This window comes from Labrus bergylta, chromosome 7 (assembly GCF_963930695.1).
Source record: "Labrus bergylta chromosome 7, fLabBer1.1, whole genome shotgun sequence".
Lineage (NCBI taxonomy): Eukaryota > Metazoa > Chordata > Actinopteri > Labriformes > Labridae > Labrus > Labrus bergylta.
In genome coordinates, this window is record NC_089201.1 from 15,755,727 (window position 1) to 15,783,688 (window position 27,962).

General features: G+C 41.7%; 1 protein-coding gene across 4 annotated transcripts; it reads right to left on the minus strand.

Moving 5' to 3' along the window:
• Positions 1–71: 71 nt before the first annotated feature.
• mfge8b (milk fat globule EGF and factor V/VIII domain containing b) lies at positions 72–27,962 on the minus strand. 4 transcript variants are annotated; one of them, XM_020636494.3, is made up of 11 exons: positions 27,784–27,962; positions 18,721–18,843; positions 18,232–18,363; positions 17,383–17,415; positions 7,995–8,108; positions 6,955–7,136; positions 6,679–6,834; positions 6,272–6,416; positions 4,743–4,927; positions 4,509–4,664; positions 72–2,983 (listed from the first exon to the last, which is right to left on the minus strand). In XM_020636494.3, the coding sequence occupies exons 1-11, from the start codon at positions 27,851–27,853 to the stop codon at positions 2,840–2,842; spliced, it is 1,440 nt and encodes a 479-aa protein (XP_020492150.2). In that variant the 5' UTR covers positions 27,854–27,962; the 3' UTR covers positions 72–2,839. The 4 variants fall into 4 exon arrangements, with proteins under 4 accessions (XP_020492150.2, XP_065812941.1, XP_020492151.2 ...); XM_065956869.1 differs by having other exon boundaries at positions 4,743–4,945; XM_020636495.3 differs by lacking the exon at positions 17,383–17,415.

Below are 27,962 nucleotides of genomic sequence, written 5' to 3' on the forward strand. Positions count from 1 at the left end.
ACCCTCAAAACACCAGCCCAGGTTTCACACAGAAGGAGAAGTGATATGAAAGACAGACTGGCTCTTAAAAATGTGTTTTTAGTACTTTATTTATTCATTTACTATTTAATCTTAATTTAAAGATACAAAGGCCAAACAGAAAGGAGTCCTCTTAGAAACACAATACTGGAGTAAAAAATAAAAAGGAAACAAATCCAGTCAAAAGTCTGAGGTCGACAGTTTAGTAAGAAATTAACTCTTAATACCATAAAAAAAACACTTTTAATAGAAAACCTGAACATTGGGGAAACAACGTTTCTACATCACTCTGAATGTCGATGAACATCTAGAAGAAAATGAAACTACGTCACCAATAAATGATAACTAAAGCTGAGCAACACTTTTCCTTAAAAAGCATGCAGACATGGAAAAACAAAGGGCGACAGCTCACAGGATCGTCTGCACATAACACATAGTGTACAGTGCTTGACACGAGCATCCACCCTCGACCTCTCAGCCGCGCCGCTATCCCCCTCATGCATTTTTTAAAGGGTCTTGAATTAATATTCATTGTTATCAAAACTAACACGGTATCATATTGCACAAGCCCATAATACATAATTCATGGAGGGGTGGAGAGAGGTTTAGAGCACTGTGACGGGGGAGGCAGAGGCGGAGATGATATGGCGGTTTGTGTCACGTTTTTTTTTTTTTTTTTTTTTTTAATTTATTTTAAACTGGAACCGTAAAATTCAGATTTAATTTTGTTTCTCTCGTTCGATCTTATCAGGACGGCCTCAGCTTTGAACTGGAGGCGTCATGTTGCACTCCACGTAGATGATCTGCAGGAGACATTAACATCCACCAAGACAGATGAGTTCAGTCCAGAAGAACTGAATGCGTGTGTGTGTGTGTGTGTGTGTGTGTGTGTGTGTGTGTGTGTGTGTGTGTGTGTGTGTGTGTGTGTGTGTGATTTATTTACACTAAACATCGACTACATCTGAACCCAGACTGTGAAAGCTCGACTGAATCCAACAAAGAAATTGAGCGGGTGTTTTCTTCTTTTTTCACATGTGGTAATCAACATGTTTACAGTTTTTTTTTTTCCTTCTTTTTTTTTTTTGGACATTTCAAATATCAAAACACAAACATCAAAGTGCCGTAAAAAACAATGAAACTGTGAACACAACTAGAAGCGCAGCAGAGCGAGTCAGTAGCTTTTTCTGAGAGCAGATCTGCTTCCACCTGAAACGAAAACAGCCAAAATATTTACCTTAAAGTCTATACACTTCTGTTCATCTCTCAGATTATGATGCTGATAAAAAAGCAAAGACGATTCCTTCTGATATTAGAACTGTTTGGTTCATTTTAGAGTGAGCTCTGACATGTTTCTAACAGCTCGTTAAAGACGATGCTAGTTAAATTCAACTTTCAAAAACATGACTTCTGTAATTAAACCATGCTTAAACACTCCTGTTGTAGCAGCCAGTAACATAAGAATACTGAACAACTGTCCCATGCCGAGAATTAGTTTTTTAATCAAGCTAGGAATAACTCAAAAGGTGAAATCTTTTTTGGGCTGGTCGTGTCCCACCAGCTCATTACAGCAGCATGTGTAAACCTCATTTAAAGGCGTTAATGCTTTTTCAACAGCAGTAAAGCGTCTCTTGTCTCTCAACAATGATCTCACACACTCGTTTATAACTTCCTGTCTGTGTGAGGGTGTCTCTCTCTCCTCCTCCTTGGAGATCACATTTCTCCGGCTGCTAAACGGAATGACTGTGACGATTTGTCGAATGATTGTGTCTCATAATGAAACATGTTCAATGTGTCTGATAGATCTTTAGTTCTGGGAGTGAGTGTCGGTGTACTAATACTTACAGAAACCCACAGACAGAAACATGTGAGTGGGCGTTGGCCCAAGATGAGCTGATGACTCGATGGAGTCTGAAGCATCAACACGAGGTAACACAGAAGAACAAAAAGCTTTAAAGAGACTCTTCTGTTACTGGCTGCTACAAGAGTATGTTTTAATAACAGTTTGGATGTTAACCCTCTAAAGCGGGTCAAACAAACGACCTGTAGGAGACGTTTTCACTGCTCAAAAGCACACACAGCGGGACACCTTGAGATTTTGAGTCCCTCATTTCTTATTTGCTTTTTTCCCCTCTAACGAGCAAGGAGCACTTCTTATCATATCTAAAGATTATTCACCAAAACAGACTTCGTTTTACACCGATTCATTTTTTGGATATGGAAAATAATCAACCATAAGTTATCGATGTATCACCTGAAGTCGTATTGTGTGTGTCTCTACAGGAGGTGAAGTGTTCACTTATAGGATGTGTGAAAGCGTTTAAGTGGAGCGTATATACATCACCAGCCGTGGGTCTTGAAGCTTAAATGTTCCAGGTAGAACTGATCTAGGATCGGAGTCCAGGCAGCACCAGCAATGAACAGCAGCAGTCCTGCTACCCCTGACCTCTGACACAGGGAGGGAGGAGTCACCACCCACCTCAGTGGGTGGGATACAAATCGGACCCCAGCCGAACTCGATTTACAAAAAATTAAAGAGTTGTTTTTAGACTAGTGATCGCCTCAGGAAACAAACAAAGAGGAGACACTGATCTGAATTTTATCAGGGTCCTGGTAACAGTGGTTAAGGGTAACATCCCCCACCTCCAAGCAGCCTGGAGGTGTGCTACTCTGGTGTTTGCTGCCCCCTAGGGCTGAGAGCAAGGCAGTGCAGGTGTGGCTCACGAGGGGAGAAGGGAGAGAGGGAAGGTGGGACGAGGGGGGGGGGGGGGGGGAGTAGAGAAAAGGGGGAGGTGGGGGAAGGGGATTTGGGTTCAGGGTGGTGCTACTCGTCGCAGCCCAGAAGCTCCATCCGCAGGGTGATGCGCTCGTGCCATTCCCAGGGCAGGATGCGGACGTATCGGCCGTAGAACGACGGCTCGAAGATGTTCTTTTTGTGCACGTTGTTGTCGCTGTTTCCCGGGAAAATCTGATTGGAGGACAGATGACGATCATTAAAACACTGATAACATCTGCTGAGACACTATGGAAGGAATTGATGTTAAAACCATGATGAAATAAAAGTCGGTTTAGTCATGTGGCTGAATTTAACCCTGTGGCTTCCCTCCTTTTTTATCCTTAAGATCACCAAGCATTTACCTGGACTTCACCACCAAGAACACCTGGTCGTTTTTTTCATTAACGTTTTGTGAGCTTTCCAAGTGAAAAATTTTACTTTGGAGGACTGCTTTTTTAACTTCCCCCCATACTTCTGTTAGACTTCAATTATTTAATTTGATAATTTAAACATTTTGCTTTAAAATTAAATAATCTCAAAAGAACTGCTGTCCCTGCCATACAAACAAACTTGTACAGCAACAAACTGCTTCCTTTCTATTAGTTATTAGCTGAATATGAACACACTGACACTGTGAGGCATTGAGGATAAACCAGGAACAAAACATTCATGAATAAGTTCAGCCTGAAAACAAGTCAAGAAAGACAAATTCTGATCCGTCATGTTTAATCGATTAAGTCAGAGAGAACTGTCAACCGCCCACATCCTTGATTGATGATTTTATTTGGCTGTTCTAGATGTGCACATCTGGCAGGTGAGTGTCTGTTTGGATTTATCATGAAAGAGTAAACCCTGAACGCAAATCAAACCGGGTTGTCATGTTAATCTGATCCAGGTGTGTAGATGAGTATGCAACTTATTTTTACAGTTTCCTTTAAGAGCACTCTGAAAACTCCTTAATGTTGAAGTTTGTAAATGAGCGAAGCCTTCAGGAGTTTATATTCATAACGTTTAATATATTTTCCTGCGGATGTTTTTATGTTTATTGTCTCATTTGTATTTTACACCCCCTCGTAATATTCTCATATTAGTATGAACTGAAGCTCCCTCCACTCTCTTGTGCAATCAGCAATATAACTCCCCACTCTGCAATATGCATGTATAACATAACAGATTGATAATGAAGACAAGATGGTCACTCAAATGGAAAGTAACTGAGCATTTACGTGCATCACAGCTTGACTCTGGAAAGTGATGATGTTTGTTGTAATCCATATAGCGCCCTCTGCTGGTGAAAGAGAACTGCTAGTGTAATACAATACAAGTCAAACTAAATTCTATCTGACTGGTGAATAAATCGAGTAATATCGGCCCATATCTGCGATAAAATTAGCCGATACTGATAGTCACTGGATAAGCTAACATGGGCCGAAATGTTCGGCCATCCAATTAATCAGTCAGGCTCTACAATATACATTATCTGCAGTAAAACACTGCAGCTCTTACTTGAATGCAGGTTGTTGGTTGTTTTACGCTGTGGTTGCCTGTATGTTTGTGCATATCAAGGTAAAGCATTTCTAACTTTGTACAATTGTATAATGACAATAAAGTTTTTCTTGTATTTTTTCTGTTCATTCCCTTCTTCTGTTAATTTGCTTTTAATTCAGTTTGATCTCACTCAGATTTGTGCTCATGTTTTCAACACACTTTGACTGACCCTGTCTGTCTTTGTGGTCTCATCCTTCACCATGGTCCAGGACTTTCCGTCATCACTGTAAGCCACTTTGAAGGCTGTGACGAACTGGATGGAGCCAAAGTCTTTGGCCCCCTGTGTGATGATTCCTGTAATCTTCTTGGGAGACTCCAGGTCCACCTAAGGACACAAAAAAAAAACGTGTTAACAAAGATCAGCAAATTGAAGGTCAAAAATCTGCTTCTCTGTCGTATTCACCTGCAGCCACTCAGATCGGTTGTTGGAGGCGGCGGTCCAGGCGTTGGTCTTGCCCTGTTTGTCCAGGCGGGCGTAGTGAGGGTGCCATGTGAAGGACTCTATGCCCCAGGTGCGGAAGGTGCTGGAGGCCGTGATCTGGCGATTAGTCACCAGCCGGGATTTCATGCCCATTGGCTCTGAACAACCTGCAGTGTTTGAATACACTGTAGAGGTGAGATCAGGCAGGGAGAAAAGAAAAAAGTATGATAGACAGGGGGACAGACGGGAAGCAGCCAAGGTCAGCCGGTGATGTGAAGCAGCAAACAAAGACAATGAGGAGGACGAGAGCGGCAGGTGACGAGGAAACGGATCTGGCATTCAAGTGAAACGATGAATGAGGCGCTTTAGGCTCTTTAAGCCCTTCTTACTGTGCTTTGAAATGTTACTTTTTACCAAGTTGATCAGAGCAACAACATGAAGTCATACAGCGCTCCTCCGCAGAGTTTCAGTATTCTCTCACTTTGTCTTATATCTCATGTTTATGTCAACGGGCAGAAAGTAAACACTGAAGTAGAGACAAACTTGCCCATTGAGTCTGTAATAAACTTTTTTCAATGTGTGTGGTTTAGTGAAGCAGCTGGCCATGCAGGGAAGAAGAACAAAGGCGGAGAGATGCAGGAAATACTGTCATGGCTTTATCTTCAAAAGATGCCGTCCAGCATCATGTGGCTCCTTATGCAACATCCTGTCTCATTCTTACAACATCATTTTACACTTCAGTTCATTTGCTTGATGAAGTGGAATCAATTAAAACACGGGCCAATGAGCATCAGGAAACAAACTGTGTTCACAGTCACTGTAATGAGTATCCTGCATCAAAGCAAACATTGAAAATGTGAATATGTGTTAAAAAAAAAAAGGGCCAGGACTTGTTCATTCTGCGTGTGATCTAGAAGAGGCCCAAAAAAAAAAAAACATGCAACAAATGAAGCAAACATGCAGAAACTGAGAGGCACAGCCGATGGGAGAAGAACAGAGCAGCGATCTGATAGACGAGAGAAATCGAGAACTGAACATTCAACAGTGAAATGAGGCAACTGATACCAAATCACCACGCTGGCTTTACATCAAAGGGACAATATAAACAGAAACTGACTGCAATACAAAATAATGATGTCTAACTTCTGCCAGCTAGGGGCGGCAGCTTTGAGATGATGACTTTGAGTTAATTGTTTTAAGCTGTTTAAAAAGCGCTGAATCGTTATCATTAATCTGCGATACGCCTGCCAATATTACACAAGTGTTTGAACATCATTTGGTTTTGATAAATGTGCATCTGTGTTCATAGTTTCAAAGAGCAGCAATGATCTGAGTAACGTCTTTTGAAACATGATCGGTCACTGAGCGACACCGTACAAAAAAAACGTACAACTTCAACACTGCTGGAAAAAACAGACTTTTGGATAGGAATGACATGCTGGAGTTCAGAAACATTGGTGTACTGAACGCGCAGTGGATGCATGTTTGATGTGTTTGTGTTTTGAGTTTACCGTTGAGCTCGCAGCCCACCAGCTCCATGCGCATTGTGCAGGCTTTACGACACACCACAGGGATGATGCGGATGTACTGAGCGATGATGGGAGGATCGAACAGGTTTGTCTTGGTGCTGTCGTTGTCCACGTTTCCAACAAAAACCTGTTAAAGAAAGGAGTAGTCAGGAAACTTTGAAAAAGTAACTTCTTTCTCTGTTTCACTGTGTATAAGTAAAATGATGGTAAGATGGTGTCAGACCTCTCCTGTATGTCCTGTACAAGTTTTATATTTGTCATTGCTCCCTCTAGTGGTTCATTACTATCTTGTCATGTGTTGAGTGTATTGACTTTGACACATTTGAATCAGTTTAAAACAGACATGAGGAATATGCTGTAGTTGATTGGTTAGTGTTGTGTCTCCTTACACGGTCCTTCTTCTCTCCCTCTGTCCTGTACACCGTGTAAGTCTTTCCGTCCAGGCTGGAGGCCACCTTGAAGGCCTTGATGAACTCTGCTGTTCCAATGCGACTGGCCCCCTGCGTCACCATGCCTGTAAATCGCATCTTTCTTTGCATGTTGATCTACAAGCATGAAAAGCGGATGAGATCAATGTAGATAGGTAATCAGAGAATACAAATAGTGTACTGATTAAATTAACATAATCTTTTTATTTTTTCATTTGTGTCACTTGTTGACCTCACCTGTATCCATGGGTTCTTGTCATGTGCAGCAGGGCTCCAGGCGTTAACCAGTCCCTTGTTGTTAAGGCGGGAGAGCTCAGGTCCCCATCGCTGTATGCCCAACATGGTGTAACGAACCGATGAGGCTGAGATCTGAGACTCAGCGATGCCCCCTCCCTCCATGCCGAGCAAAGAAATACAGCCTGTAGAGAAGAGGTGAGAGGTCTGACGTCAGTGTAAGATATCCCACTTGGGCTCTAATGAAATGTGTGCACACAAGAACCCCTCAAAACCCTGCTTGGGTCAAAGAATCTACACACTCATATTGTTAGGGTGTAAAAGGAGAATGGAGAGTGCACAATAAGAGGACTGATGCCACAAGAAACAGAACGAGAAGTTTTGAAGTCTGATACAAATAACTCTTTTACTTGATGCTTTAACTGAGCTGTGTGACGCAGGAAGAAAAAGACATTAAGGCCCCGTGTCCACCTAGCGTTTTCCCCCCCAATAGTTTTCCATGAGTAGAGACTGTTCTCAGCAGCAGGCGGCCACCTGGAGAAAAAGCGCAGCGCCCAGGGTCTTCTTCCCCCGGCCACTCTGAGCACTTGAGTTGAAAATCTTTCAACTTCACCTGCGCTCTTTTCCAAATGTATAATATTCCCTGTAGTTTAACCGCCTACGGATCGTGTCTTACACCCACATCGTCTTTGCTCTGTGTGTGATCGGGAAATAAACAATCTCAAACATGGAGTAAAAAGAAATGGAGCAGTGTCGGTCATACAGCGGTCGTTGTCAACAGACTGTATAGTCTTCACTGCTTGCCTCAGTTGTCTGTATTATGTTTTCAAATATTGTGTTTGTATTGGGGAAACATTCTGATCCATGTTGCAGAGATATAAACCCAGGAACAATCACCATTACTGAGGAGTCCTCCCCTTCCACATACAAGCTCTCCACAGACCAAAGCACAAGGCAAGTCTGGAAACATCAGGACCTGAATGACCGTAAACAATCCAGAGTGAACGTGTGAAATGAGTTGAGAGTGAGCTGGTCACACTTACGCAGTTGGCAGTTTTTTCCCACATAAGGGGACGGGCAGTGGCATTTAAAATCTCCCTCCAGGTCCCTGCAGGTACCACCGTTCTGGCATGGCTGGACGGCACAGTCATTCACATCTATGTAAAGAAAAATAATGACGTCACATCAGTATAGTCCAACATCATGCAGCAGCAGATTGGTCAACTGTCATGAGCCGGGCACACAGGAGAACATTATAAATCAGAAAGAGTCAGAAGTTAGGAGATCACATGTCATGCTTAAGAGACGAGGTTGGACATTTCTTCAGCTGCTTCATACTGAGGTTAGTTGAAGCCATGCCAGAGAGGGCTGGAGCTGCAGCAGAGAGGAGCTTTAATCAGAATATCTGTGACTGAAGGAGCCGCTGCACCCGGAGCTCATGCAGTCAGGATGTGGGGAACATAATGTGTTGAACTAAGTAACTTTGATTCATGCAGTAACTCAGTAACTTTTGATGACAAGCATCATCAAATGACATTCCAGGGCATAGTGAGTTTGATTGTCTTGTATTTTTTTGTACAGCCTCTTGATGGCGCTATCTGTGTATCAAAGTCTGTGTTCGATGACTCAGACAGGAAAATGAATCAACAGCATGAAGTGGAAAAAAAATAAAACTCAAACTCCTTTGGATCTCTCGCCCACAAGAACTGTCGGTGTGACTAAACAGGCTTCATACACGCTTCATGTTGACCACACACACAAGGAAGAACGTCTGTCTGGTTGCACAGATGACTGCACACCAGAAGGAGTATTTCAGTGAGTCTCTGAAGCTTGAACCCTCTGTGGTTGTTATTATGGAAAAAAACGCACGCTAACAACCCAGGCGCACTGATGTTATGTTTTAATCCGACAGGCGCACACATGGCAGCATCTCCCTTCCCACATGCGCGTTCCATAAATAGCTCTGTGTCCAAATATTCATTCTCACACAGCCACGAGAGGAATACAGCCGCTTTGAAATGTGCATCCTCAAACTCTGGATAATGAGGTCTACAGTCATGAGACTTCTGGCTCTGCTAGTTTACACTAAATAATACACATCAGATTACATACAGCAGGACCAGGGATGAATATTTGAAACATTAATACTCTTTGCAAATAATCTATTTCATCATTTTACTGTTAATTAATTCAAACAGAAGCAGCTTCCTGGGTGTACCTGATTCCTGAAATATTTATAAATGTAGGGTACATTCGGGTTAAAAACACAAGTGTTTATTTACTTATGATAAATGACATCTTGCAGTCTGCGTGCAGTACCTTCTCTACTCACTAGGAGGCAACAGCCCACACTTAAAAATGAGTGATGTGTAACAAATGCTCAAGGTGTTGTAACCATTAAGTTTTGGTTGGTTTTGAAACATGATAAAGTGACCTTCCTATAAGATCACACATTAAGGAAACATGCTGTGTTGAAGTGCTGGCTTCTCTGACAACAATGCAGCAGCCAGTATGTCCTCCTTCTAACTTTAGATTCTGGTCCTGAATGATCTGGATTTGTTTGGACCAGAGAAGGTAGGTGGTTTTAAGGCACCCCCACACGGCCGTTTTGGACGCCCCTCGTATTGCCAGATATGAGAGCAGTTATCAGGTCAAGCCAACAAGTGTTGCAGTGATGGAAGCGGGCAAGAGAACTGGTTCAGATAGAAGTGATTGTACCCGACCTAAAAAGCCTCTGCATGTTTCTAATAAGCTCCACGAGCAGAAACGTGCTCAAACTAGGATAAATATTGGAGATGCTTTTGAAAAATGGAGAGAGGTTAGAACGCAGAAAGGTTTACAGACCGATGCAGAGCTGGCTAAACACTGAAGCTTCAGTGTCCACCACATGGCAACCTGAGTGAGCATCGACTCTAGAGAGGAGGGGGCGGGGGGAGTATTTTGACTGCAGTACGTATTTTTAAACTCTACGTGTCAGAGTTACAGATTGCTCCTTTAAATTCAGACAGCTTTGAAGACAAAGGAAAAGATTCATCATTAATTTCACTTCATTGATACCGATACATGGAGTCCTAAACGTGTTTTTCAGAGTGTTTCTTAAACATTTCTAACTTCAGACTTGAACTGGACAGATTGTTGACATGCTCCATGATGTCAGAGTACAAACAACCAAACATGAGAGGTTAATCACCTGGTGGCATACTAAGCCAAAGACCTATACGAGTAGCTGAGGGAAACCCTGGTCCTGACGTGCGTCAGCTGGTGGCTGTCTATTAAGAGGATTGGGCACCAGGAGAACCACGCAGCCTGGTCAGCATCAGGATCTAATCCATTTATCTCACATTCAGATGGGGGTCAGTAGAGGGAGGTGCCTGAGGAGCACTCCTGATACAGGTAGAGGAACAGGTGGACTTTCACAACTGTAAAGGCTTGTGGGTTTGTTTATTACCGGGTCTATGCATGCTTGAAGTGTATACAGTCTTTGGTGCTTTGATTAGCTTTAACGATAATATGTTAAATGCTGCAACTCTGAAGTTAACAACCAATAAAAACAACACTGTCATCTGATCAGCTGGTACATATTCAGTGGTATATATTGTCAGCACACAGTTGGCACATAAAAATAGATTGTCAGGGGCAGAGGATGTGCTCGACAGAACATCTCCACGGCTCGTATCCAACAAACCCTATAGCTCGTAACAGAAACAGCACACTGCCCTAATATTTAGTTTGTCAATATCCGTCCCAGCATAGAAGCAAAAACCAATAAAAAAAAATCTCATGCGGCTTGTTTAAAACCTGACCCGATCGATACAAAGCCAAGGTCAGCTGGCAGTGCATGTGTTGATCAGCAAAGCTACCTACTGAACACCCAGGATCTGCGCTGCAGCCAGAGGGATTTGGGCCTTAACAAAGGCTATGAGTCGGTATCTAAAGCCAAAATCTGTGTTTCTGTTGCAGTGTGAGAGGAGTGGATGGGGCTGTACAACAAGTTAAGTTCTCCATAGCTCACAGTGTGAGGCCTCAGCCCACAAGCTACTCAAACTGAGTTTTAAATTAAAGCATCTGCAATATTCATGGTTGGACAACAACACTCCTCGACAAAGTCAAAGAGAAGACAGTGTGAGGAGAAACACAAAGAAAGTGTAAGAATCTTCCATCCCAGGCATGCATCATACAAGAAGATAATTAAATCCTCAACAAGTCATCAACGTTATGCACAACTTTTGGAATCTGACCGTTTCAGAGAATTACATTTGGTCCTTTCTTCCAACCAACATGACACACGATAATGACATATTTCTAATCTCCACCCTAACTGTTGCCATGGTAAAGCAGTTAAGGGGGTTGCTCTACTGGCATTATGGTCACCATATAAAACCACAACGGCAATACTGAATCAAAGTGCCTAAAGTTTTCCAGATGTGTAATTTGCTGTGTACTCTTTCGACTGGCAGAAGGACACCAGGGAGCACCAGTAGCACCAGGAATAGCTTCAAACCGGATCTCTGCCAGGATGCAGAGCTCTGAGATGGAACTTTATGGACAGAGTATTTTTATTTAAAGCGCTTTTTGTCGAGGCTCCCTCTGAATAGATCAAGGCATGGTGACATCAGATCTTACACACAGTTAAATAAAAGCTGTGCTTCTTAGATCTGCCACTACTTCCGCTGTTTTTTAAAATATTATGGCTTTCATTATCAAAGTCTGAACTGACATTCAGTCTTACCGACCCCTCAGCTCAGATGTAGCTTTGCTACATGATGATTCTCTACATGTTTACTAGATTTTCTCTTTAGAGAGAACTTCTTCTGACCAACCTCTTAGTCAGAGAAATAAAGTGTCATCACTCTGACAGAGTCATGACTTTTTGTTTGTGTGGCTTACATATAAAAAAAACTGCGTCTTTAAAGTGTGAGAGGATGGGTTTCCCTCGGTTTAATCTGTCGAGTTATCCAACACCACATTATGGTTTTTACAGAAACACAAATGTGGTTGTCAGTGTTTCTGAAGGTTTTTAAGAAAGGCATTAACCCTTTAACTGCTTCTTACAGGAGTTACAGATGCGCTCAAAGAAAAAAAAAGAGTTTACGGTCTCTGTAACTTAATTTATTTATAAAATGTTCATGATTTGCTCATTAAGCAGATCCTGAAATACAGCGGTTGGTCTGTGTTATGAGTTTACTGTTAATCGTTACTTTCTCAAAAGAACATTCTTTATCGAAACCAACTAGAAGATAGGTACCGACAATTAACTGGACTTTTGGCATGACATAATAACAGTTTGATTATTTATCAAACACTGAGCAGGATTAAATTAAAAAGTGTTTCACTATTACACAACCTCTTTGAAAGAGCGCATCATTTGCTGTTTGGCCCACTCTTTCAGACTGTGTGGGTGTGGCCGATCTCCACTGATTGACACCCGTGAGGGTCATCTGCACAGTAGTGACACATGTGATGATGAGCGTAGTGTAGCATTACAGTATATCCTCTGAGAAGGAAGGACTGCCAATATCGAAAATGGTTCCTTTTAATTGGTTAATGAATGGTGAGTTACAAAATGCAGTCAGCATTCTCCAGCAGCATTAGAGGAGATGCTCTCAGTTATCAAAGCTATGAACCCGTCCATCCATCCATCCATTTTCTTCCACTTATCCGAGGTCGGGTCGTGGTGGCACCAAGTGCAGTATGTCAACCCAGCTATGAATGCTATGCTAAATGATGGCTGACACATTAGATCTTGCTAATCACTGGTGGATATCAGAACATGAAAGAGGCTAACATTGTGTTTGAACAGCCAGATAACTGTATGAATGGTGGCTGTATAGCTTCACATCCATACATAGCCCATACCTACTCAAGCTTAACCATGCAAAATACAAGAATTCAAGAAAAATTGAAACCTAAATTACAAATTTGGAGGAAACTTATTTCAACAAAGTTTATGATGATAACGATTGCGTCCATAACAAATTACGTCACTTCTCTTCTCAGAATTCATTTCAGCTGTGTTTCTTTTTGTCTAATGAGCCCTTCCTGTGAGTCATGACTGATTTTACAGCCCTTAAAAAGTAAGTCTGTCGTTGTTGTTTACCTGTGAGTGTTTGACATCACCAGTCTAAACACCAAACAGATTATTGTGTACCTCACATGGACTGTAAATATTACTGGACAAACCCTGACCCGTCTGTTACGTAGGCAGCAAATGAGTCCAATCGACGGCCACATCCATATTGGATTTGCAGTCTCAACCTAACTTCGGCTCAACCTAGCAACAGTACTAAGGCGGGACTTAACTCCGCCCATTCAGTTCGACGTTAGCAGTCCACTTGACAGCATAGCTAAACGGCTACAGCTGCTATCATCAACTATTCCTGCTCGTCCTGAGAAAACTCTATAAACAGCAAGTTAACATTTAACTTTTCTACAACACATTTAAAACAAATTATATTCAACACAAATATTTAATTAAAGTCTTAAAACTACACTTTTTTAAATATACAATTATGGTTATTAGTTATTTGTCAGCGCAGTTAGTAGACTTTGTCAGGGTTAGCAAAGTTTTATCATAAAATGTAAGAATCATTTTGAGGCAAATCTTTACATTTAAATTCTAACATTGTGTTACAAATCATTACTTGGGTGTAATTATATGTTTAAGGATAAGAAGTCTGTTTTAAAACGATAACAGACAGAGCTTTGGCATCTTTTTTCATTTCGTTGTTGTTGATAAAACTACTGTTAGACCATAGACTGTAAATAAATATGAGAGACATCCAGAAGAAATAAATATCAAAATGCATACAGTTCGTGGTTGTTACTGTTCTGACAAAAAGAGGAATGTTTGTGTCTTATATTTACTGATGTCAACAGCGATGTGGGTGAACATGACAATTGAAAATAATGATTTAGTGTAAGATATTTGTTTTCTATTGAACCCCGTGAAGTCATGGAGTCTGTGGACAGTGTCAGCTTCACACCAAAAACTGTAAGTATTAGAAAAAAAATAGTATTTAAGACTGGCATCTATTATTATGAGTTGCAGCTACCTTGTTCAATATTATTCCTGCAGATGTGGCTAATAACAAAAAAACACCCTGAGCTGTCACATGTAGTTAACTGTACATTTTGTCTTGTCTGAGGCATTAATTGAACACCTTTGTATTTCTCCTATAGACACAGTGTGGATTATTGGGGACTTGTCCGTCGAGGTGCCCAGAGAGCTGCAGAGACAGAGGAAGAAACCTGAGCCTCAACAACATCTGCATTGGTTGGTTCTTCTGGGGTGGACTTCGGTTGCTTCTATTCTTCAAAAACTCGCTGCGAGGGAGGTCTCCCCCGGATGGCCTGAGTGATGTCACCCACAGGCTGAGAGCTGAGGCGGGTTTTAAGCATCCTGACAAACTGTTACATCGAGCCCGCCGCCAAGCTGGTCAGTTACAGGCCTTATTGTGAATAACTCTCATCCTTCATCAAATCAAAACAGATGAGTCATCAAGACATTCACCCCCCCGTACAGTGTGTGTCGCTCGAGACATGAGCTAATCACACCTACGGTATTTGGTTTTTTGTACCAAGCTGTAAACATGGTAATCTCTGCTGTAAAAATAAGCTTTTTGAAGTTGGGTTTTCAGATTAAATAAATATTTCTATGCACTCCTTTGTCTCTACTTATGTGTATACATTTTAGATTTGAAATGACAAGACTAAAATGTGCATTAATGCTCAACTCAATAGCTAAGGGAAGGAAGTCTACTTTTACACAACTTTTTATTTTTTCCTGACCTGCTCCTGAACTGACAGACAGATGCAGCGCGCAGAGCTGTCAATCAAATCTGCCACAACCCTTATATGGGCATAACCGTTTTCCTTCCGATGCGTTGGCTGGGGGCTTATGGCACTTCCGGCGCTTCTGCAGCCAGCCTCAAGCGAAACCTCGAGGAACTGCAGTTTTTTGTACTTCCGAATTGGCTTCATTTTTCGAGACCGGTTGAGTTGAGAAGATGTGACACATCCAATTCAAACAGAAGTGAACCAGGAATTATACGACCGGCTAGATAACAAACACGTGCATCTACAGTATCTATATATTATATGTACTCCGACCCCTGTACTCCACAGGGGGCATGGTGCCCAGTCTGCCCACAAGACCACATCCCGGGAGGAGCTGAAAACTCTCCTAAAACAACTGAAAAGCAGCACAGGCATACACATCCATTTCAGCTCCCTCTAAGAAGTAAAGTCTGCCTTAATCTGTTATGAAAGCTCAGATTCAGAACATGTGGGCTAGAAAAAATACTCCTCCTTCCTTCCCATCCATCTGATATCTCTTTCTCTGCAACCCATAAAAGCTTTCAGGACAATTTGACAGGACAGTCAGAGGTGCTGCAGTCAGACCTGAGTAGTGAGTGTGACATTGTCTGGGAGGTACAGACTTAATTCACCGTTCCGCCTCCACGTTCACTTTTTTTCGCCTGGCAACAGTAGCAGAGCTGACGCTGCGAGCGCTCAGCGTGGACAGCCAACGAGGGGATGAACATTGTGGTTATGTGTATGCTAAACAGTGTGAATATGAGATCGTGAGCTGTGTGTGGTTGTTATGGTGGGCACTGTATATAGTGTCGTGCTGCCTTGATCTGTTATTGGACTTTTAGAAATACATTTATTCAGACAGGAAATCATCTCAGGTACAAACTGATACAAAATAAATCATTTATATGGCCTTCGTTCCTTTAATTGTCTTAAGGAGTGGGTGTTGCTATTTTCCCTTTTTCTGTCTTTACTGTTTTTCTATTTGTAGTTTTTTAGATGCAGTTTAGCATGAGAACAGAAACTTTATGTCTGACTCAAGTTTCTCCAAAACGAAAACGGTCACATTTGAGTCCACTCCCAAACAGCAGGCTTCCATGCGCTCTCACAGTCGACCAACAACAGGACTGTGGTGTCGTTTAACTTTTTTTAAACTCCTACAACGTCTGAGATGATATGTATTTTAACATGTTAAGTGAGTGTGAGGATGCTAGTTAAATCTTTAACTGCCTCTCTGGGGTTCACCACAGTCACAGGTTTTCTGCAGCCTCCTGTCTCCCTCTGTTTCGTACAAACCGTAGAAGCTGACTGCTGTGACCCTCACTCAGTGCCCACACACACACACAAATTAGAGAGCACTTAAACTGTCACAACACACTCATCAGGAGTTGGGAATGGAGGGGGGCCTCCCCGACAAGGCAGCACTCAGGGGGGTTCTTATAAAACCAACAAGGTCAAATAAATTCCCCTCATCATTATCCCTGAAGCATTATCTAATTAGTGTAAAAGCCTGCTCTGCAGAGGGCTCTTATTCTGGCAGCGCGGCTCAAAGTGTCTGCCAAGAGAAATTGGGAATATATGGATTCTGGTGAGCTGTGATTTGTGGTTCACATGGGTAAATGAAAACACAAACAAACTTGTTTGCTGTATTTTCTCCGCAGTCTAATGAACGACTAGAATAAGTGCCGGTTAGTTTGAGATTTAAATCGATGGTAACTTAGAAACAGCAATAGAGAATCTGAAGAGATTCTCTGAAGGTGCTTTCACACAGGTGAGCTGTATGTGTCAACGCAAACAGACACATTTTACACTCCGATGTTTACTCTGAATTTTTATCCAGCCAGCCCTCTAGTCAATTTTCTGTGTGAGGTTGAGGTGAGCTGATGTGAGAAGTCAGCAAGTAGGAGGGGGTGATGACCTTTATATCCTGCAGCCAGCGCATGACCATAGACTGTATAGCGCATCGTCAGCACTATCTTCATGCGCATAATGAAACTGCTTCATTATATAGTCTGTCCACAAGCACGTTCTTCTCTGCTCTTTAGTTGAGATTATGAATATGTAGTCATGGTATATATATATATATATATATATAGAGTCATCATAGCACTGACTCTGCTGCGTCGTCCTTCACTACCGTGTCGTTCTTTTTAAGGCATGTCTTGTCTCCTGAGCGCCCCCTTCCTGTCAGACAGGAATAGTCTCCCGCTTTGATGTGCAACTGTGAACAACCAACTGAGGAAGATTTCAGGGGGAGCCTGCCTGTTATTTTTTACCTTTAGTGTCAAAGGACATCTTCCTCTTCCTGTTTGGAAAGGTGAACTGATAAGACAATAAGAATACATAAGTAGAGTTTAACTGAGGGTTTGAGGCATGAGAGGGTTAAACTGATAAAAGGAGGAGTATGTAACAATGTGAGATCCTTCTACCTATAATCAGAAACAAGGAGAGATAGTGCTGAACTCAGCAGTTTGCTGTATGTGTGCGTATGTGAGTGTGTGTGTTGTTGTACTCTACAGCCTCGAGAACAGAGAGCACCTGGATTCAAGAAGGAAAAGCGACCACAGCTCATATAACAAACACACAGACATCTTTCTCTCTTTGACACTCCACTGTTACCTTTGCTTGAACTGAAATCTGCACCTTGGACACCTAGGATAAAAAGGCAAACATGATCAAGCACAAATTAAAAATAGGCTTCTCCTCAGAGTCCCACTTGATTCCTCTTAAGCTGCTTCTTTGTGCACACTTGGCCACTGTTTCTCTGCCGCCTTCTCACACAAACAGTAGCCATCTGTCTCGCAGTAGAGCATGGCTGCAGGCAGTTGGAGGAGCGCAGCACATGTTCCCGGCATTCAGTCCCTGTCTTAGGCTGACCCTGACTGAACTAACCTGGTTTGAGTGACGACTGAATAAAACTCTCATGAGGGCGACAGCTGTCTGTCTGGTGGCCGGCGCTCGCAGCAGCTGTCTCCATGTAAGTGTGTCAGTTGAGACGGATAAACAGGGACCTCATTAAAGTTGCTAATACAGTGTAAAGAACTGTGCTTCTGTGATAGCTGAAAGAAGTCAGGATTTATTGTTGATTTATGATTAAACAAAATAATGGTGGATGTTTCCTGTAGTTAAAAAAGATAAATGAGTGGGAACACAGATTGTGTTTTAAATTCCCATGAAGCAGAGTTATTAAATGTTTCAGGGGAAAATAAAATAAAAGGCATTTTGTTGGTTTAAGATGACACTGAAAGGTTTCCTATTTGATGAATACTCAGTCATAGTCATCCTTTCTATTTGTTTGCTCACTCTAAAGTGGATTCTTCCAAGCTGGGAATAAGTCTATAAAACTATGAATACACTAAATATCTCACAAAGATAAACATTTATAACCCAATTCACAAAAAACTACAAGTTATTAAAAAGCAAGAAATTTAAAAAACAACAACTATGAAACAGGGCACGAAGACTTACTGTTCTGGCAGTGGACTCCATCAAAGCCTGGCTGGCACTTGCAGACGTACTCGATGAAGACGTCACCTCGACGAGAGTGACCCCTCTCGTCACAAGTGGCATCGTTCTTGCACGGGTTGGGGTTGCAGGGCCCTTTTGGTCAGGAAGAAAACCAAAGAGGGTGGAGGAGAAGGCAGTCAAGTTAAACAGAGGTAGAGGGGTGCAGGGGTTGAGACATTTTAGTAATCGTTTTTTCTGTTTCAGGAATTAGGGAAGGGTTAAGATTGAGTTATACAAGTTTTTTGGACACCATTGGTATAAGCTTTTCTGATCTACAGTACTCTTTTGACAAAATTATATATTCAGCCTCAGAGCTGCAACAAATAACAGGTTGTCTCCCAGTCAAGACTATATGTGGCACCCAATCAGTAAAGTATTTATCTCCATGGTCCTCATCTTAACAGTAAATTACACTCATAAAACACCTTCTACCTCAGATGCAATGCTTACCAGTCTCAGTCTCGGAGCAAGTTTCTCCAGTGAAGCCGTCAGGGCAGATACAGATGAATGGAGCTCCTGCTCCGGAAACACAGGTTCCACCATTACTGCACACGTTCACCTTACAGTAATCACCTGGAGAAAGAAGGAAGACGATACACTCACTTCTACTGGACTCAAAACACTACAAATGAACAAAAACCTATTCAGAAAGTATTTATTCATAAATAGCAGTTTTGTGTCCCAGACCCATGTTTGTACTTAAAGTACGGCTAAATACCACAAAAGAGAAATATTTTAAAAAGAAGAGCAGACTATAGAGATGGTTGTGAACTCTTCATCTCACTCTCATAAATGCCTGAAGAAGCTCGGCATTTCCTGTCAAACATCTGGTATTTCCAGCTCATATTTCAGGGCAGGAAGAGAATCATCACAAACTGTAGCTGTGGTCGAATGCATGTGTTTTTTTTTTGTTTTTTTTACTGAATGTGGTTAATTGTAACGATCCAAACCCGTTTATATACCAGCGATTACAGAAAAGCATAGGATAGAGGGAATTCAATATTGTTTTCTCCTCTTATAGAGTCGGCCACTTCTCCCCCTTGTTGTGCAGCTGAATGAAAAGTAAACAGCCTGCTGCAGGTTGGATGTGACGGTGCGAACAGCTGAGTAAGCCATCACTACAGTGTAAACACAACACAAACACTGGATGCTTCCAGCAGCATCATTGCTGCCCAGCCTGAACCTGACAGTCTGGCAGCTCGCTGAGCACGAGGGAAATCATGTCAGATAGCGGTTTGTGTGGGGAAACAAGGATTCAAGAGGCGTTCAGTGGTTTCTCAGAATCATGAAGACAGCTACAGACAAAACAGTTACATTTCTTATGTCTGTCCTGAAACTATTCTTACTAAACAATAAAGGCAGAAATTGTATTACAAGCATGGCACATGCGAGGACGCCTTGTCAGGATTGTAGCAACTAGTAAATCAGGCATAACAATGAACCAGTAATTTTTTCTTAATATAGATACACAGCACATAGAATTTTGGAGGGGAACTTTTGAATTACACCCTGTTTTGACATTTATGTATGAAGGAAGTAAATAATTGGGAGCCTGTTTACACCCCTGTAGACAGGGAGGATTTTACCAAGTTGACACTTATCATTTGGATAATTGTTAGGGAACCTGAGGTTGAACCCCAAGTGTGAAATTGGTGGTTTAAGTCCCACAGTGTCTGACTTGCAAGCAAAAAAAAAAAAGGCGCTCTGACCCCATTTTTAAAGTGTTTCAGCGGGGTACCTCTTCCCACCTCAAACAAAGCCGACTCGTGGGAGTGGATAAATATATTTTTGTAGTTTTCTCAGGGAGAAGAGTGGCCTTTTCAGTCCTGCTGAGGGTATAATTCAGAGGCCCCAAGGCCAAGGCTGAAAATGGGATTTTAAAAAACGTCTTACTTCCTGTGCATTGCTGTGTCCTTTCCATCGTTCTAACCCCACAATGCACACACATCCTCTCTTGAAAACACTTAAGGCAGGGAGTACCCTAAGGAAGTTTTTCAGTGCATACTGTAAATATATAGAATGTGGATGATGTAGTAGGTTACATTTGTGTCATCGTCACAGAGAGAAAAGGACGATGAGAGATTCACTTTGCCAACATCCTGTTTTTCATCTGAACTGCTCTTCCTGCATGGATGTCATATCTTATCAGGGCTGTATCCAGTGTCATGGCCTTCATGTGCGCTCACATCTCATGAGACGGTTGGGCAACAGGCTTCGCTGGCACCGCCAACAAAATCCTCCCTCCAAAAGTTAGTGTCTGTTTATCTCTGGGAAAGAAACACATCCTCCCTTCCTCTACTGGAAGACCTCCCCCCCTCAGGAAGCCCTGTATAACTGTCCCACTGATGAACCTGAAATAAAAACACAACCTTCTTTGGGATAAGAACAGTGATAAGAGAGTCACACTTCTTCATTAAACTCTCACTGTAAGAGGTTTCATGCTCTGACTGAGGGAAACTTTAAAACACGCCTGTAAGCTATTTTCAGAAGGAAATGAAATTTGTCATGTATTAGTCAAAGTGGTCGGCCAAGAGACGGTGGTCAAACCACCAGAGTCTCCATGAAAATCCCCTGAAGTGATGCCACCATCTGTAAACACCACGTTTGTATCACATTTCACATGCATGGAGAAAATGGAGGCATGACATTTTTCTTCTTTTCATTAAGTTTAATTGAAATATTATAAGATTAGTTTAGCTTTGCACAAGGATCTGTCACACGCTTAAAAATAAGAGTTAGTTTCAGTTACAGAATATATGCAGTTCCATGTTATGTGGTTGTCAACCCAATTTAACTGTAAGCTGCTCGCTTTTTCAGAAGAAACCAAAACGTGTTCTCTATTATCAGTATGCATTGTTACTTTGAGGGAAATCTGCGGCTGTAATTTCAGTTCCATTTATTGTGAAATTCATTTCAACAATCTAAACCGAGAGTTCGAAAGGTTGGATTGCTCCTACCCCCCCGCCCCACAAAAAAAGGAGATGTTTCCTCACTACGCTCTTGTGATATCTATTGCAGAGAATCTTTGGGTTGACATGTTTTTCTGTTTTATAGTCCTCATGAAAACTGTTGTTGTGCAAGTTTTCAGATGCAACTTTTAAATGCTGCAGGTAACAAAAGTAGAACACTAGTTTGATGGTGGACACAGACTATCTGCATAGCTAGACATGACTATCTGGGTGTAAAACGTTTTTTCTCTATATACTACACCAGACACTTGTGTACTGCACCCCTGCAGCTGACTATAAAAGGAAAATGTCCTAAACTAATCAGTTATCCAAAAATAAACCCAACATTGGCACAAAACGTTCACTGCTATTCATCCACAGGTCACTGACCTCTGCAGTAACTCTCCTCAGGCTGCATGTGATTAAAGAAGGTTGTTGCTTAAGAAATGAAACCTAAGTCTCTTTAACAAGTTAAAACAAGACGAAGTATGTAAATGTTTTCTTGATATTCCAGTTAATGTTGGCACAGCCCTCTAAAAGGCTGGATTCCAAAAAATATACAGCAGTTGTTTCATTATCCCACACTTCCCCAGTTTGGGATCTATCTAATCTCATTATGTGAACACACATACATTCTAATAAGTAAAAAAAAAAAATCTAAACGACAGCTATGATTCATGAGGGTGGGCCCACAAACACATCTTACGCAGCATTTAAAAAATGCAGTGAAAACAATTATATCTCGTTTATATTTAAAAAAAATAATAAAAAAAACAGTGAAAAGTTGCAAACTCAATGGCCCACTTTGTGCCAGCCCCGCAGCGACAGATTAGGGAAGTATGTGGAGTTTACATTTGGCAGGACGGAGTATTTCCACAGGGCATTGTGTTTATTCTCCCTCCTTATGAGTCACGGTCTGTGCCTTTCCCATCATGCCTCAGCCTGAGAATACGATTCAAATAACCAGACCAAAAACACAGAACAGTGAGAGCTAGAGACACAGAATAATCCAGTCCCCACCAACAATAGGAATGTGTATGAAATCATGAAAAAAGTATGAAATCAGGATATAATGACTCAGCTGGGGATGGGCATCAAAACTCTGAGCATGTTGCAATATTTGTAATGGAAACTTTTTTAATGCCTTTGCTTAAAAGTTGTACTATTTTTTTCAAGAAGGAAATATTTGGAAAAGCAGCCTCATGTCTTAAATGAACGAGTGACTATTTTTTTTTTTACTGCAGGGCTGGCTTTGGCCCGACTGACCATGACCAATCTTGTGTTTACTTAATGGAGACAAATGAGCAGCAGTGAAACACGTGGCACATGTTTCCTACAGGAGCTCCACAGAAAAAAGGAGAGTCTATAAGACTTCTGCTGAGTGGATCAACTATCATCCTGAGGAGACATACTCACTCTTCTCCTGCTGGAGCCCATGACTTCCTCCGTATAATATCGGTTGTCAGTGGAGGAGCAGAGGGTTTTAAACGTCTGTTTTGTGTCTCCTGATGGAGGCCACAAGCCGAAAAGCGTCGGCCTAATTTGTTAATAAATAAAGTGTTGCTGGAGCTTTTTGACCTCTTCAAGCTTTTCACTCTTCATGCACCTTGATAGTCGGGGAAGTTGTGCCAGAAAATACTCTGCCATAGATAACATCCTTAAAATTATACAATGACTTTGTTTTGTGCTTTTCAGACAGAACAGCCCACAGGTGAATGCACCAATCATAACCCTTTACACGTTAATAGACAACACAACGAGAGCACTGTATGGTAAAATCTGTCGTCCTTTAGGGCTATGCAGCAGGGTAAAGATGACCGCAGGGGGCATTTCAGGACATAAAAGGATGGAGTGGATTCTTAAGGGACACTAACAGCGACTAGAATCAGCTTGACGTAAGTGAGCGGGCGAGCCTTAATCAGTTTGATGTGAAACAATCATTTCTGGAGGCTGCAGCTTCGCAGAGAGGTTCACATGCCAAATTAAGAAGATACATCCACTGCACCGCCGGGGCAAAAATCTCTTTCATCTGAACCATTCTTGAGTTATCAAAGATGACGTGGAAGAAATCAGTAGAATACAAAAAGTGATACACTTAAACAGTTTAAGAAGGCTTTGCAGGAAGTGGCTTCTTAAAGGGAAAAGAGGCGTGTGTGTTTGAAATGAGCTCCCATGTTTAGGTTTGTAAGGGGTTCATAAATCCAATAGAACCTGAGGGATGTATAAGGGCTGATACATGCATGCTTGTGAGTGAACGTGCGAGTTTAAAGTGTATATACTGTATATGTGAGAGTGTGGTTACATCAGTGCTCTTTTCTGCTTTGTCCTGAGGCCTGAAAACAGTAAGCCCTCTGCTCTGTCACGCTCACACAGGCATGCTGGAGTGTATAGGCTGTGCAGGAACTCTGTGTTCCAGAAAACCAAGGAGAGACGCCTGCATTGTGCACACATAAACACACAAATGTCCAGGCCTTGTTTAAACCGTTTAAGGATGTGCTGAGGCGTAATAAGATGTCTTTAGACCTGTAGAGTGCTCATCTAGAATAAATATCTGCTGCTGCCAACATTCACTGCTGCACTGAAAGAGAAATCAGGAGAAAGTGCAAGAGTACGCGTATGACAGGAAATGGATTTGTCAAGGCCAGGTTTACCTGAGAGAGAGTCCTTAAATGACCTCAGTCCTGTTAAGATTGCGCTCAGCAGGGCTCCATCTGCAGGTGAGCTTTCTGTTATGTTGGCTGCTCCAGAGCACTACAGACATCTGCTGCTGCTGATCCCCCCCCCCCCCTCCCAAAAAAATAAAAAGGGCCAGCGTCTAAAAATACACACGTGTCATCAATGTAACAACAAGCTTTTCTGAGGTAGGGTAACTGAAACAGAGCCTGGAACAGAAACACAACAACACTCTGAACTGAACGGAGTTGTCATCACTGCTGATCACATAAGTCACAACTTTTACTCGGACTTGGATTGGATTCATGCACTGCTGTCTCGGTCCCTGGCTCAATATTTAAGATGACATGATGACAGTGTGTAAAATATTCAACATGGCAGATTGGAAAGTGGGCCGGCACACGCTAATAAAGTGTCCCAAATTAGAAAGAGACTCCATATTGCAATGAAACATTGATTAAGGAGGGTATTCAAAATTCAAATGGAAGAACAAGACGCCAAGTCGTTTCCTGTCCTGAGGGATTTGGAGAGAGAAGTAAAAATAAAGTCATCATTGAGAAGAAGACAGCAGCCTGAAGGGAACGGGCCGGCACAGGCAGATGGTAAAAGAGAGAGTTCACCATCGACCACACACACACACACTCCATTTACAAAATTAAGTGACAAGACTTCAGGTTATCAGAACAAATCATCAAAAAACTTTTACTCTCGGACTGCAACTAAACACAAGTTCCGTTACCAAATAATCTGATCATTATTTTCCTAAATTATCGATGACTTATTATGTCTATTAAATCTCTGAAAATAGTAAAAACCAAATATGAGCTGCACATTTTAGATCTAGATTAGATCAGTTGACTACTGATATTTCAATTCAGGATAATCAAGCTAATTAAATTTGACATGTGTGGCTATTTTTCAACTCCAAAGAATTTTGACCTTAATCTGCGAAGGAAGCAAATGTTGATTTAAGATTTTCCAGGCATTTTTGAATGATAAGCCTCAAAACGTTGGATTTATTTTCTAATTTTTGACTTGATAATTGTGATAGGATTTTTGTGTATTGGGCCATGCATTAGACAGATATGATAAATCTGGAAACATAACCTCAAAAACCTGACAAAAAGCCTGTTTTTTTTTTTTATTAGAAGATTATCAATAAAAATAACAATTTATTAGAAAAATCATTGATATTCAATTTTCTGTTGACAGATTTATCAACCAATCATTGAAAGTCTGTTCTGTTCTGGTGTCATGAGATCAGATACTGATGATGATATTAAATGTACACAAATAGCATCCAGCTCCAGATTAAGTTACGTCTGTTTTGAATATCTTATTTGTTATTTAAATCACCTGTTTTACGACCTGTTCAGTACTAAGATAAATCTCTTCAGAAGAAAAATAAATACTGCAGAGCTGAAATCCTTCATCACATGACCCTAAATAAATCCAGATAAAAGTAACTCAGGATGTGTACATCTGCAGGAAATGACCATCCCTCACAATAGCAGGAAATTACATTTCAGATTAAGTCCAATGACTGCCTGATGTATTGGCAATTAAACCCTCTCTTGCACCAACATGCAAATCTGCACCAATTTGAACTGAAAAGAATTAATAGGCACCTGCCCACATCCACACACTGCTGCCACGCCATTGGCCCAGCGTTTGGCTATATTTAGCGCTGGTTCACTCAGTTGCCCTAAGTGGTGTTGTTGTGAGAAAAGACTGCCTCAGCCCTGACACAGAACACCATTTTCCACTTTTCTCCCTTCAGCAGCAAACAGATACGACAAGTGAGCTACAACCTGCTGAATTGAGCCTAATCAGGAAAAACCAAGGGGCAAAAAACATCTCCCCCTTCAGCTCTTATTCTGCCCTGTAAACACTCTGTATGACACAGCAGGAACAAGTCCAGTCCCCTCCGACCCCCGAGGTTTTACTGGGCAATGTTGTGGGTGGAAGTTCACTGGCAGCGTGTCATCTGTGTTGGCGAGCGGCATCCGGAAATGTGACTCAACCTTGGGGCCAGTGCAACCACACCTATTCTCCGAGGCTGCCCCGTCCCGTAGCAGGGATATGTGCTTCTCTTCTGGCTGCGCTCTTTTCTCCAGTTTAATTTCCAAAGAAAGTGTTTCAAACATTTATGTAAGCGATGCAGCAGGGAGAATCCAGCAGTGTCATTCCATCACGCAAGTGAGTTATTTTAAGCCAATGCCATGGCTACTTAACATGTCACATGTTCTACATGGTCTTCTGCTAACTTTTTTTTTTTAAAATCTTCTCTGCAACTTTTATCAAATCTCAAGTGTCCCAGGATGGAAATACACTAGACCTGGTTGCTAGCATTGATAACAGCAGGAGAAAATGTCAAAGGTTGGATTGTGTGTGAACTCAAAAGTCCAAAAGTTTAATCTGATAAGAGACATACAGTCAGGCTTTCTCAGAGGTTCAACACAGAAGTCATACGTTCTGCCCTTTTTTTTTTTTTTTTTAAATGTGCAGGAGAGCTCAGTGGAACATCAGGATTTTTACATTTGGAAAATACATCACCACATCAAAGAAAACATGTGTGACATGTGATGCTGTCTGCCTGTCTGTGCAGAGGAGAAAGAAGGGAGGCGAAATAGCCTATTTCTCCCTTTGTCCACTGGCCTAAATGTGTTTGATCCATGGAAATGCAAACAAAGACAGCTGCCAATGGCGTGATACGGACATGAACGAGTATAATAGCCAACCAGTTTGTGTCACGCTCCTTAAAAGGGGCACTCTGCACAAAAATTCCCCTAAGGCATTGTTTCTTCAGCCAGCAGTCTGACATGAGCGGCTGGCCTACAAAACATCAAGAGATCCACATTTTCATTCCTTACATTTTGTGACATCACCTCATGTAAACATTTCTCGTTTTACAGCATCAGATCCAGATAACAGATGCTGTACAGTAAGTCGACCGTGCATTTTGAGCCGAACTCTCAGGACAATATTGATCATTGAGCCCTATACAGACATTTGATTCTCTATTCCTCGCAGTAAAAAGCCTGAGCAGGCTATATGAGATGTTCATTTTGAATCCCAACACAAAGGAAAAGCAGATCATGTCAGACCCTCACTTATAAAGAAAACAATCCTTTATGATTTTTTTTTTTTTTTGTTACTGCTCCAAAGTGGCTTACCAATCGAACATTTGCACTTTTTCTATCGACTGCAATAGTTGAAATGAGCAATTTATTCAAAATTTAGCCAAAAAAGGTACATTTTACAATTGAATTTCTTTAAAACACTTCAGACCCTACATCTTACATGACCCACAGTTGTTGTTTGTTACTTGGATTGAGTTTTAAGTAGCTGGTAACAGTAAACAGTAAACAAAAAAACAACAATATAGTGTGGACTATCAACCCCCAGAATTTACGGTTTAAAAAACAGTGAGATTGATTCATAATTTCTGTTTGCTGCTTATTTCTGCACAATTGGTCACGCATGTTGCAGTCAAATGTGTATAGTTTGGTTTGAGCCCATGCATTTTAAAGAAGAAGAAGAAGACGAGATTGGCCAGAGGCAGCTGAACAATGTCTGACTTCTCACATTCCCACACGTCCTGTCCGCTTATTCAAGGACTGCTTGAACTTGTGCTGCTACAAATGTCCACAGCTCGGTTTCTCTGGTGATGAAGTGACGGTGCCACTTGTGCCAAGGCTCACATTGAAGTCATCACAGAGCCTACCAAACACGCTTCAGCAGGCGTGTGTGAAAACGAAAAACACTACACTACTACTACTGGATAAATGTTTAAACAGAGGGAGAACAAGGAAGCTCAGACGAAGCAGCTTGTTAAGACTTCTCCACTAAAACCAACTAATACAAGCACACACACGAAAAAGCAACTTACCGTTCACCCCAAACACGAGACAAGCAGCGAAAAGTTGCATCCAAAGGGGGAAAATTGTCTTCTCCTTCATGGCTGCGGGTTTTGTCAGTCAGTGGTTCGCTGTAGAGTTAAAGGGACGACACGGCGGATCTACCGTACGTCGGTGCTTTCTGCCTCTCGAGCTTGTTGTGCGGCTCCAA